The sequence below is a fragment of the Zootoca vivipara genome, chromosome 8 (genome assembly GCF_963506605.1).
Source record: "Zootoca vivipara chromosome 8, rZooViv1.1, whole genome shotgun sequence".
Classification (NCBI taxonomy): Eukaryota; Metazoa; Chordata; class Lepidosauria; order Squamata; family Lacertidae; genus Zootoca; species Zootoca vivipara.
The window spans coordinates 1,219,858-1,232,016 of record NC_083283.1 but is presented as its reverse complement, the minus strand read 5'-3'; the positions used below and the strand labels follow the sequence as shown (position 1 = coordinate 1,232,016).

Genomic DNA, 12,159 nt, shown 5'->3' with positions numbered 1-12,159 from the left:
CCCGAAGGTGCCAGTCAAAACTAGGTGCAGACGCACTTTGGGACTCCTGCAGTTCTTCCAACTACAAGCCTCCTTGAGCTGCTGGCGATGAATCGTAGGATAGCAGAATGGGCAGAGACCCCAAGGAGTCATCTAGCCCAACCCCTGCAATGCAGGAATCTCAGGTAGATCAAACACGATGAGACTGGATTTGCAAATGGTGAACACCAGCACACGAAGAGCAGGGTTTTTAAGCAAAATACAAGAATTCCTTCAGTAGCACCTTAAAGACCAACTAAGTTTTTATTTTGGTATGAGCTTTCGTGTGCATGCACACTTCGTCAGATACACTAGTGTGCATGCACACGACAGCTCATACCAAAATAAAAACTTTGTTGGTCTTTAAGGTGCTACTGAAGGAATTCTTTTATTTTGCTTCGACTCAGACCAACACGGCTACCTACCTGTAACTAGGGTTTTTAAGGTCACCCCAAAGCACAACCACCACCTGCTCGCCTGTGAATGTACCTGGCTATTAGGGTCTTCCTCGGAGGCCCTACTAGAGATTCCCCACAAAGTTGCCCAGGATTTCAGGCAGGGAATAGTCACAGCCTGCCTGGAGATTCCAGATTCTACTTGGGTCTTTCCTCTGGGGCCCTTGGCAAAAGCCTTCATCTGCCCAGGCCTTTTGTGATCTGGGCTTGCCAGCCTGGCAGCAGCAGCAGTGCTAAAGATAAAAATCTCTCACCACCCCAGAATTTCGGCTCACTCTGCATGGCTCTAAGGCGCCGACTAAAGGTGCACCTTAAAGGTGGGGGTGATGCTTTCTGTATTTTTAAATGAAAAGCAAGGCAGATTTGGAATCAACCCTTTTGAATGTGAGAGGAAAGCTCTGGAGGACTCCCAGGGCAGAGGAGCACTTCAGGAATATATTATTGTCGCAGGTATGAAGAAACGATTGCCAGAAATCAGGGTAATCCACTTGGTCATGTCAACAAGGTACGGTTCTGTGGGTCCTTTAGCCCCCGCCCCGCACCCACCCACCCACCCCCTTTTGTCAACACAGATTTTTTGAAAATATGCTTTAATCACTTTTTGTATGAGACAGATACATTCTGCAAACTCTTAAAAAGTTGCTGGGTTGTCAAAACATGGGAATGACCACAGACAGCCAAGAACAGACTTGGCTAAAAAGAGAGCTGGGCAGCAGCAGTCGGCAACACAACCACCTATGCAGGGAGCAGGGGGGCTGTGGAATTGGAGCAACACCCCCCCCCATGGGTCGCTGCTCCCCTGCTGCGAGGACGGATCCTGGGAAGGGGACGGAAGAGAACTGAGGCAGCTCTAGGGGCAGAAACTGCCACGAACCAGAACGAGCCCCCCCCCCAGGAGAAAAAAAACAGCTTCCAATCACCCGTGCCACCACAGGCGGTAGTACCAAGACTGGCCGCAGGAGCCCCCGCCAGCCAGCATTCCTTATTCCCATAAGGCCTTGGGCTCAAGGCCGGCAAAAGGGGACGCTGTTCCCCTTTCGCTACAGAAGAGCTGCCGGTAGCCAGAAGCTAGGACGGAACTGAATGCCCAAAGCCTTCAGGCTGGACGGAAGAGACCCCCCCCCCTCCCAGTGAGGGAGTCCTTTAAAGCGCCCTGAAGGCCAGCACCAAGAGGAGGGAGCCAGGGGGGCCATCCAGGCTCTGGGCAAAGCTCAGACCCCCCCAACTCCCAGCCACACCCTTGGGCACAGCAGGGTTCGAACCGTATCCCCATTGGACAGGGGACCACCTTCCTCTTCCTCCATCATTGAGCCACGGCAGGATTCACCTGGAAAATTCCCAGCCCAGGTACCCGGCCCCAAGCGCCAATCCTGCTCGGGACACAGCCTGAGAAGGCGGCCCCCACTGACAGTTATTGCATTGATCCAAACTTCGGACTCAAAAAACGAGTACCTGACGAGCAGCCGTTAAAAACAGACACACACACAGAGAGAGAGAAAGATCACACAAGGCAACTTTCCAGGGCAAAGACGACGGCAGCAACATCTCTGCCCATGCTGGTTCTGCGGAGAGTGGTGGGGTGCCCAGGAAACGGCAGGAAGAGGCCGGGCTGCTCTGCCCTCGCCAGGTGTCCTCCTGCTGATGGGAAGGAAGAAGGGGGCATTGCCAGGGTCACTGGCTTCCCTCGTAGTTGAGCACGTAGTAGTCGTGGACATACATGAGGACGGCAATGGGCTGCCCAATGATCAAGGAGATCCACACGGCCGCATTCCCATAGTTGCCCCGAAGGAACCGTCCCACAAACCAGGCCAGAGGAATCTGGGGGAGGAAAGATGGGTGAGGGAGCTGGGTCTTTTTAGCCCAGGGAAGAGGCGACTGAGAAGGGACACGACAGCCATCTTCAGATATCTCAAGGGCTGTCCCGTGGAAGGTGGAGCAAGCTTGTTTTCTCCTGCTCTGGAGGGTAGGACTCGAACCCATGGCTTCACGTCAAAAGAAAGGAGATTCCGACTAAACATCAGGAATAACTTTCCGATTGTAAGAGCTGTTTGACAGTGGAACCGTCTCCCTCAGAAGGTGATGGACTCTCCTCCCTTGGAAGTTTTTAAGCAGAGGTTGGGTGGCCATCTGTCATGAATGCTTGAACTGAGATTCCTGCACTGCAGGGGGTTGGACTGGATGACCCTTGGGATCCCATCCAACTCTACAGCTCTGTGGTTCTATGATTCTCCACCCTAGGGCCAAAGTGCAGATCCTCCCCCCAAGGCTCACAGGAAAGAAGACAAAACTCTCTGGTGGGGGGGGGGTAGCAACAGCAGCATCCTGGAGTCTGACCCTCACCCCCTTTGCCAAGACACCACATACCAGGAGCTCTGGCAAGGCTGAGCTGGTGGCAAGTGGCCTTTGGCAAGCCACTCATGCAAAAGGCAGGCAAGCACCCGATCCTTACCTGAGCCATCATCCCCATGAACGCCCAGGGCCGGAACATCTTCAACGGCACGCTCACCAGGTACTGGGTGGGGACAGAAACCCACAAAGACATCAGTCCAGAGGGGAGAGGGCACAAAGCAAGCTTGGCTGGCAACCGCGGCTGCCACCCTCTGAAGCCCGGGCGTCTCCCCTCGATTCCAGTCCCTCCAGAGGAAACAGAATGAAGGGCGCTCTCTTGCCTCCCGAGCTTTCAGGTGTGAGCCCATGGAATGACCCACACTGGGCCAGGGAAGCAAGTCAAGGGAGTGACTTGCCCACTCCACATTCAGGAGGTTGAGCCACTTCTCCCTGTTCAAACCTTATGCTGAGAAGGGAAGGGAATACACTATCGGCCCCCCCGCCCCGCCCCTTGTCTGCTTTCAGAGAGGACGGTCCTTCACCACCCCTTGAAAGATGGTCATCCATCATTCTTCAGAGGAAGAGGAGGAGCCACAATGTCCCTCAGCAACGTCTAACCTGCTCAAATACACATTGGCATTTGTCTCCAAATTCCTCCAAAAGATGCAGTGCAACTTGGGGGAGTTTTCAGGTGGGTTCTTAGAGCTGAGAACTACTATGTTTATACCTCTGCCCAACACACACATTTTTGCTCCTCCAGGAGAAAGCTCTGCCTGCTGCTGTGTCAGCCTGGACTGGGAAGCTCAGTTTCAGGTGGCCCAGACACACACCACCCCCCTCAATCAGATGCTGCTTTCCTCTCTCACACCCTTGCAGAGAAAGGCTGGCTGAGCACCAGCAAGGATGCTTTTTGGTACAAAATCCACAGCCTTTCAGAAGAGGGTTGAGATTGCAAGTCAGTAAAAGGGGGGGGGAGAAGTCCCTTTGGGCTCTCCTGTCGACACTCACACACGTGAATTTGTGGAGCAGGTACTAACCTCGTGGAAGAAGGCAGAAGCAAAGAAGACGCCTGTCTGAGCCACCCATTTGCCAGCCCCCTTCTTCATCAGGGGCTTGTAGAAATGCCTAAAATGCAAAGGAGAGAGAGAACTTAAGAAGAGCTTGCTGGATCTGACCGTGGAGGCCGAGCAGAGCCACTGTGGCTACGAGCCGTTGATAGAAATATTGAGAAGGCTTTTGCAAGGCCTTTTTGCAAGTTGGTGGCCACAGCTGCCTCCTGTGGAAGCAAGTTCCACAGTTTAAATATGTGCTGCATGAAGGAGGACTCCCTTTTTTTATCTGTCCCGAATCCCCCAGCATCCAGCTTCCTTGGGTGCCCATGAGATGTTATGAGAGGGGAAGAAAAGCTTCCCCCCCCCCATCCACTCTCTCCATGCCACGCATAATTCTATAAACTTCCATCACATTGCCTCTTAGTTGGCCTTTAATGAGAGAGAGAGAGAGAGAGAGAGAGAGATTGCCACGTTGCCTCCAGGAAATGGATGGAGACAGCAGCCTTTGTGGGGAAAGGGCCTCAAGTCCTTTGGGTGCAGATCCGATTGCAGAGATAATAGAATCATAGAATCATAGAGTTGGAAGAGACCACAAGGGCCATCCAGTCCAACCCCCTGCCAAGCAGGAAACACCATCAAAGCATTCTTGACATATGGCTGTCAAGCCTCTGCTTAAAGACCTCCAAAGAAGGAGACTCCACCACACTCCTTGGTAGCAAATTCCACTGCCGAACAGCTCTTACTGTCAGGAAGTTCTTCCTAATGTTTAGGTGGAATCTTCTTTCTTGTAGTTTGAATCCATTGCTCCGTGTCCGCTTCTCTGGAGCAGCAGAAAACAACCTTTCTCCCTCCTCTATATGACATCCTTTCATATATTTGAACATGGCTATCATATCACCCCTTAACCTTCTCTTCTCCAGGCTAAACATACCCAGCTCCCTAAGCCGTTCCTCATAAGGCATCGTTTCCAGGCCTTTGACCATTTTGGTTGCCCTCTTCTGGACACGTTCCAGCTTGTCAGTATCCTTCTTGAACTGTGGTGCCCAGAACTGGACACAGTACTCCAGGTGAGGTCTGACCAGAGCAGAATACAGTGGTACTATTACTTCCCTAGATCTAGATGCTATACTCCTATTGATGCAGCCCAGAATTGCATTGGCTTTTTTAGCTGCTGCATCACACTGCTGACTCATGTCAAGTTTGTGGTCTACCAAGACTCCTAGATCCTTTTCACATGTACTGCTCTCAAGCCAGGTGTCTCCCATCCTGTATTTGTGCCCTTCATTTTTTTTGCCCAAGTGTAGTACTTTACATTTCTCCTTGTTAAAATTCACGGCTCCCACATTCCCTGCTAGTCCTCCTTTGCTCCAGAAGTGCTGTCTACACGGGTCGCCCAGGCGCCATCAAGCCCACCTGCAAGCAAGGCCTACAAGAGGAGCAGTCCAGCTCAGGAAGGGGGGGCAGCGGAGAAGGGATTGGGGGGGTGATGCGCCCCCCCTCCAAGGCTGATGCAGAGGCCTCTGGCACAGAAGAACAGGTGGATGTTCCTGGGCACCTTTTGAGCTGTGCTGGCTGGGGGCTGTCCCTCTGGAAAAAGGGCTCGGAGACTATGAAGAGCCCGGCTTGACTTCAAGAGCTTCTGCGCTGTGCTCTTAAGAGAAAGGGGTGGAGGAAGGGGGGGTGAGGCAGGAGACCTCCTTTGGAGGTCTTTAAGCGGAGGCTTGACAGCCATATGTCAAGAACGCTTGGATGGTGTTTCCTGCTTGGCAGGGGGCTGGACTGGATGGCCCTTGTGGTCTCTTCCAACTCTATGATTCTATGTTGGGGCAGCACCTGGTCCTTCCATCAGCCCACAAGGTTTTCACTTTTTCTTTTTTTAAAAAAATATTTTTATTAAATTTTAAAAAAACCAACAAAAGAGAAACAAAGAGTAAAAAAAGGAATATACATAACATAATTTGATTCCACCAACTTCCGTCCCCCCCCCCCGCGAGCCCCCTCCTGCCATGAGCGGATCCCATGAAGGTGAACAGCCGATGATGGTTCATTTTAGGATTGGGTTTGTCCTCCCCCCCTCTCCCCCATCCCAAAGCCCCCCCCCTTGCCGCCAAGGAGCCCCAGAGCTACAAGGGAGAAGCCAGGGGAGTGTCCGCCCAACCACTTTTCCATAAGAAAAAAACCAAAAAAGAAAAAAGCAAAAAGAGAAAAAGGTAGAATAAAAAGCAAAAAAGAAAAATACATATTCATTTCCATAAACATTGTTGTAGGGGCTTCCCCAACCTCCCCTTTCCAGGTTTTCCTTTGCAAATCATTTTTGACAATTTGTTTTTTCCAAATCTTAATCTACATACAAATTTTTCAACATAATTTTTATCCCTTTCATAAACTATCCTAATTCAGTCTAATCACAATCTATTTTTCTTCCCTAGCCTGATTTTCCCCCTCAATAGACCTCCTTAATTTCAAACCTTTTTCCATGTCCAATTCTTAATTACATATATTTATTCTGACAACCCTCCTCTCCCCAAGGTCCGGCACTCCCTCTCCTCCAGCAAAGTCTCAAATCCACAGTCCAATTTTCAGCCTTTTAATCCGTCCTAATAATCACCAATCTATTTCTCTTTTCACCCCACCCCTTTTTCATGTTTTGTCACCCCACTCTTTTTACATCCCCCCTGAGATTTCATTTTCATTCTTTCTTGTCTTTTTCCTTTCCCATATGATGAATCTGAGGATCTCTCAGCTCCTGGCATTCCCTCCACAAAGGAGGGAATATCCTCATGCCCTTTTGCATTGAAGAGTCCTTTTCTCGGTCGTGGTGGATCTCGTTCTGTTTTGTATTTTCCTCGTTATTTTCATTATTGTCCTCGTCACTATCATTGCATTCAATTTCCATACATTCTTCATCGACATTGCCTTCTAAAAAGTCATTTTCGCTGTCCACCACCTGTAATTGCTGCGTTGATTCCTGCACTTGTGTCTCTTCTTCGCATGATTCAGAAGTTAGGCATCCTAAGAGTTTTAAGACCGCCTGCTGGAACTCCGGGGAATATCTTTTTGTTGACATGATTCAGACCTGTCAAGGTCAGCACTTATCTTGAATGGTGGGAAATAGTCACTGTTAATTTTCTCAAGCACATTTTAACCAACTGGCTGCATTTTCCAAATACATAAAAATTCCAATTAATGTTCAATGGATTTGTAACATAAGATCCAAAAAATAAATAAATCCAAAGATGGAAACAAAGTCCTTTCTTATACAATAAAACACCTCATCCTTTCGCTGGAGTGAGTGGGTCACCTGCTCCCGGGAGGAAAGAGGGCTTTTCCGATTTTTTTAACTCTTTGCAGGGAATTTCAAAAAAATTTCTTTTCCCCCTTTTACCCTGCCTCCAAGGGGGGCTCTTTTAAGTCTTTGAGGTTATCTTTATGCACCAGAATCTTTAGATCACTGCGTCGGGTATTTTATTTATTGTCTCTTAAATTTACCGGTGGGAGGAGGTGGCTTCCGTTTTTTTCCCTCTCTCACCTAGTTTTCGAATTGAGTTCCAATAAAGTATTTGCCGATGTTACTTACAGTCCTGCTTTTCGATTTCTTTTGGAAGAATCCAACGCTCCCCGCCTCCGGCTCGGAGCTTCTCTCCGCTAGAGCAACAATGGCGCTCAAAATGCCCCCCGCGACTTCAACCCTTCTCGCTCCGGCGCCCTTACTAGGGCTGCCGAAGAGTTGGGGAGTCCGGATTGGGGCTCCGCTGAGCAATTTCGCCCCCGGGATGCTCGACCCGAGGTTCTACGGGGTGCAGCGTCGCTCTCGCTGCCCTCCCCCCTCTAGCGAAGACGGGCTGTCTCGGAACGAGACAAAAACCCCGCCGATCGGCGCTGGCACTGGACCGGAAGCCCCAAGGTTTTCACTTCTGCTCCTCGGTACCCGAAGCACTTGTGGGGGAATTACTGCAACCCAGAAGGGAATCCCAAATGGACTATGAGTAGAATTAGCCCACCCATCCCTCACTGAGAGCTACAGCCTCCCCCCCTCGACCCCAGGATTGTCACAACTCAGCCTAGGCATACCTCAAGCACCATTTGTGGACCGGGATGTTCCAGTTCTGCCAAAAATAGGTCACGGTTTCCGAATTCCTGAAGGGAGAAAAGGGACATGTGTTGCTGCTGCGCGTCAACCAACCCTACAACCCCCAACATCGAGAGAAACCCTTAACAGAACAAAACAGGTTTCCCCTCTCTCTTTCGGACAGGGGATCCAATGCCTGCAGGGTCAAATGTGGGGACGGTCTGGCTGCGCACAGGATTCAGTCACTGAGTTTCACCAACGAAGGCTGAGCCCAGCCAGCGGCATCCCTATCCGACGCTGCGAAGGCTCTTCCTACAACGCAAATGGAAGGAGGGGACCTGCCTCCTTCGCCATCATCCTAAGGGATGGGGATCCACCCACCGCACCCCCACACCTGTTAGGGCTGGGGGGGGGAACCCTCCCATGGTGAGGAAGTCTCCCAAACCCAAGCCCTGGCTGTTCTGCAGGGTCCTCTGAATGCCCAAAGCAGATCTTTTGAGCGCCATTTGCAGATTTTTTTTTTTACAGCCACCTGCCACTCTTTCTGCGGTCCTAGGGCAGGTTATAACAATTCGAGACTCAGCTTAAAAACCTGTTTTTTTGTTTTTTTTAAGAACACAAGTCACAAAACACACACACGCCCTCCCTGCAGAGCTGACTCACCACCAGTCCCTGTAGAACTCCCGGTCTCCAAACTGCATGATTTCCGCAATGACATTCAGGCTGGAGTGGAAGAACCAGTAGAAGAAGATGAGCCAGATCAGGTGGTTGGGGACCTGTCGGGGACAGCAAGGCAGAAGGCAGCATTGGCGTGTTCGGCTTCCCTCTACAGGAGAAATGGCCCTTGAAGGAGGAGGTCTAGCCAGGAACTGACTCTCTGCCGAGATGGTGGCAGAGAGCAGCCATTGCCCTGCCACCATCCCCCTGCCCTGGGCAAGCATTTCTTCAATGCAGCAGCAGCCAGCAAGAAGCCCTGAGTGGGGTGGACCTTTTGCCCTGATACAGGATCAGACCTTTCCCTTCACAGCCCTTTCCCATAAGAGACGGCTCTCTCAAGACACCAGCTACCTGTAGACCAGCCTTTGCCAAGCCAACAGCCTCCCAGGTGCCCTAGACTACAACAACTCCCACCCCCATGGCTTTTTGATGCTGGGAGGGATTGGAAACCGGAGTCCAAAGGACCTGGACAGCCCCCAGTTAAAGGCTGCCGTGGGCAAGACCAAAGATTCCACCTCAACATTAGGAAGAACTTCCTGACAGTAAGAGCTGTTCAACAGTGGAGTTTGCTGCCAAGGAGTGTGGTGGAGTCTCCTTCTTTGGAGGTCTTTAAGCAGAGGCTTGACAGCCATCTGTCAGGAATGCTTTGATGGTGTTTCCTGCTTGGCAGGGGGTTGGACTGGATGGCCCTTGGGGTCTCTTCCAACTCTATGATTCTATGATTCTCTGCAGAGCTTGTGACTCACCTTGCGGGATCCAACCCCGGAGGCCTGCTCCCATCCCCATCCCAACCCTCCGTGCCCCCGAAGCCCGGGTTGTGGTACGTACAGCTAGTTTCAGGAGGCGCTCGATGATCCTGGAATAGTCCATGTCCTGCAAACGAGAGAGATCAAATTCAGGGCAAGCAGCCATGGCAACATGCTTCCATCCCATGCGGTAAGGAGCTAGTCATCCTCCCCCTCTCCTGGCCACTGTCAGCTGCCCTCCAAAATTGGCTTAGGAAGCTGCTGGACCCTAACAACTGGGCTCCATTCTACCTGCAAGATAGCCTTACCCCAGATATGCACCCCCTGAACCACTTCAACCTGTGGAACTGGCACTGCTACAGGTGCTGCAGGACACCTGTTCCACGCTTGTAAGAACTCCTTTGCTAAGCGTGGCAGCACCTACACCTGCTTGTAAAATATGGACCACTTATAAACGCCCGCTCCAACTCCTCAAAAGATTCCATCAACGGAGTCTCTGGAAAAAATGGCACATCACTCTGGAAAACAGGTGAACTAACGCCAGTGTACTGGAAGAAGCAAAGATCGCCAGTGTTGAAGCAATGATTCTTCAACATCAACTTCGTTGGACTGGTCATGTTGTGCAGATGCCTGATGATCGTCTTCCAAAGCAACTACTCTATTCCAAACTTTAAAATTAAAGCGTAATGCTGGTGGTCAACAAAAGAGGTTTAAAGACTGTCTCAAGGCAAATCTTTAAAAATGTAGTATAAACACTGACAACTGGGAAACACTGGCCTGCGAGTGCTCCAATCGGAGAACAGCCTTTACCAAAGGCGTCATGGGCTTTGAAGACACTTGAACTCAGGACAAAAGGGAGAAACGTGCTAAGAGGAAGGCACGCTTGGCAAATCCACACCGGGATCAACTCCCACCCGGAAATCAATGTCCCCACTGTGGAAGGACGTGTGGATCCAGAATTGCCCTCCACAGTCACTTACGGACTCACTTTTAAGATTGCGTTACTGGAAGACAATCTTACTCAGCTACGAGGGATCGCCAAAGACGACGGCGACAACCTGGAACTCCCTGCCTAGTGACATCAGACAGACACCTTCCCTATGCGCCTTGTGGCATCTGCATTTTTTATGCAAGCCTGTCCAGATGTTCAGGAAGTCGATGTAGGTTTTAATTCTTTTCTAGCCTATGATTATTTTCGCTTTTTGAAAGTCTTAAATTGCTAATTTTTCCTTACATATTTTTTTTTAAAAAATCTTTTTTGTAAACTGCTAGGAGGTTTAGCTTTGTTCCATTTGCAAATGAAGCTGTGTATAAATTCTATGAAATAAATGATGTGCCCAGGCCTGGCAGGAAGGGAGAGGCGAGCAAGATTCAGTTGCTGAATGTCATAGACCAGGCATCCCCAAACTGCGGCCCTCCAGATGTTTTGGCCTACAACTCCCATGATCCCGAGCTAAGAGGTCCAGTGGTCAGGGATGATGGGAATTGTAGTCCAAAACATCTGGAGGGCCGAAGTTTGGGGATGCCTGTCATAGACCCATCCAGGGTGTGGATGGCAGAAAGCACCAAGCCCCTGTGTCTTCTTGGGGGGTGGGCAGTCCAGGCAGCTCTCCTGTGGGATGCTGGCAACCAACACACCTTGCAGACCCCTCCTCTAGTTGCAGGTGCTGAGGACTTAAGAGGCCACCAAGCCAGCCATAGGCTAAGCTGTGCTTTTTTAAAAACTCAGAATCAGAGGCGCACCCTTCCCCCAAGGCGTGTCATTTCTCCCTCCCCACGTTTCCCATTGCAGCTCTAAGGGCACGTTGTGGGCCAGTCCTGCTTGCTTTTTGGGGGGGGTCTACAAGCAGTTCCCCAGCACCATGGTGGAGAAGGGGGTGCCCAGGGCACGGCTTACCCGGAAAGGCTTCATGGAGTTCTGAATCGTTGGGACCATCCACTGCAACAAGCACACATTAAAATCAGGTTAATAGGTCCCCAGGGGGGGGGTAAAGCCAGAGGTCATCTAGCCCAGCCCCATAAGATACAACCCAGCTTAGCCTCCTTGGTTTGAGGGGATGGTCTCTGGCCCCTGTGGCACAGAAGTGCTCCCAAACCGGAGGAAAAGAGAAGGCACCCTTGTGCGGTATAGAAAACCACCCCCAAATCTGATCCCAGGGCAAGGCTGCCCCAACTCCTCCAGCTCCTGGGACCCAAAACATACCCCCAAACAATGGGAAGCCCTGAAAAGTCCCTGCTCTGACCCCTACCTGGACAGAAAGGTCTCAGAGCCTCTGAACAGACCCTTCTTCACTTCCTTCTCCCCTCTTGGACTCCCAGCACTCGCTGAAAATTTTTCCTTTTTATTCCAACAGGAATTTTAACCCAAGTCCGATCTTAGCTTTAACCATTTTTTTTACTTTTACTGCACACCACTCGGGAGACAATTCCAGCGAAGCAGTATGTCAAATAGTGGTGCCTCGCTAGACGAATCTAATTCATTCCACGGGTCTTTTCTTATAACGAAAAATTCGTCTAGCGAATCCCATAGGAATGCATTGAATTTTTTTGAATTTTTTTTTTTGACCATGTTGTTGTTTAGTCGTTTAGTCGTGTCTGACTCTTTGTGACCCCATGGACCAGAGCACGCCAGGCACTCCTGTCTTCCACTGCCTCCCGCAGTTTGGTCAAACTCATGTTCGTAGCTTCGAGAACATAGGAACGCATTAACTGAATTTCAATGCATTCCTATGGGATTCGCTAGACGAATTTTTCAACGAATTCGTCTAGCGAGG

General features: G+C 50.5%; 1 protein-coding gene across 1 annotated transcript in view; it reads right to left on the bottom strand.

Annotated features, from left to right (window-relative positions):
* Positions 1-2,008: 2,008 nt before the first annotated feature.
* DGAT1 (diacylglycerol O-acyltransferase 1) overlaps positions 2,009-12,159 on the bottom strand; it is a 30,976-nt gene continuing 20,825 nt past the window's right edge. The window contains exons 11-17 of the mRNA XM_035124467.2: positions 11,283-11,324; positions 9,468-9,512; positions 8,586-8,698; positions 7,925-7,990; positions 3,839-3,926; positions 2,923-2,985; positions 2,009-2,291 (exon numbers count right to left, since the gene is read on the bottom strand). Of these exons, the coding sequence (XP_034980358.1) occupies positions 2,145-2,291; positions 2,923-2,985; positions 3,839-3,926; positions 7,925-7,990; positions 8,586-8,698; positions 9,468-9,512; positions 11,283-11,324 (564 nt within the window). The 3' untranslated portion in view covers positions 2,009-2,144. The remainder of the gene's footprint in view (positions 2,292-2,922; positions 2,986-3,838; positions 3,927-7,924; positions 7,991-8,585; positions 8,699-9,467; positions 9,513-11,282; positions 11,325-12,159) is intronic.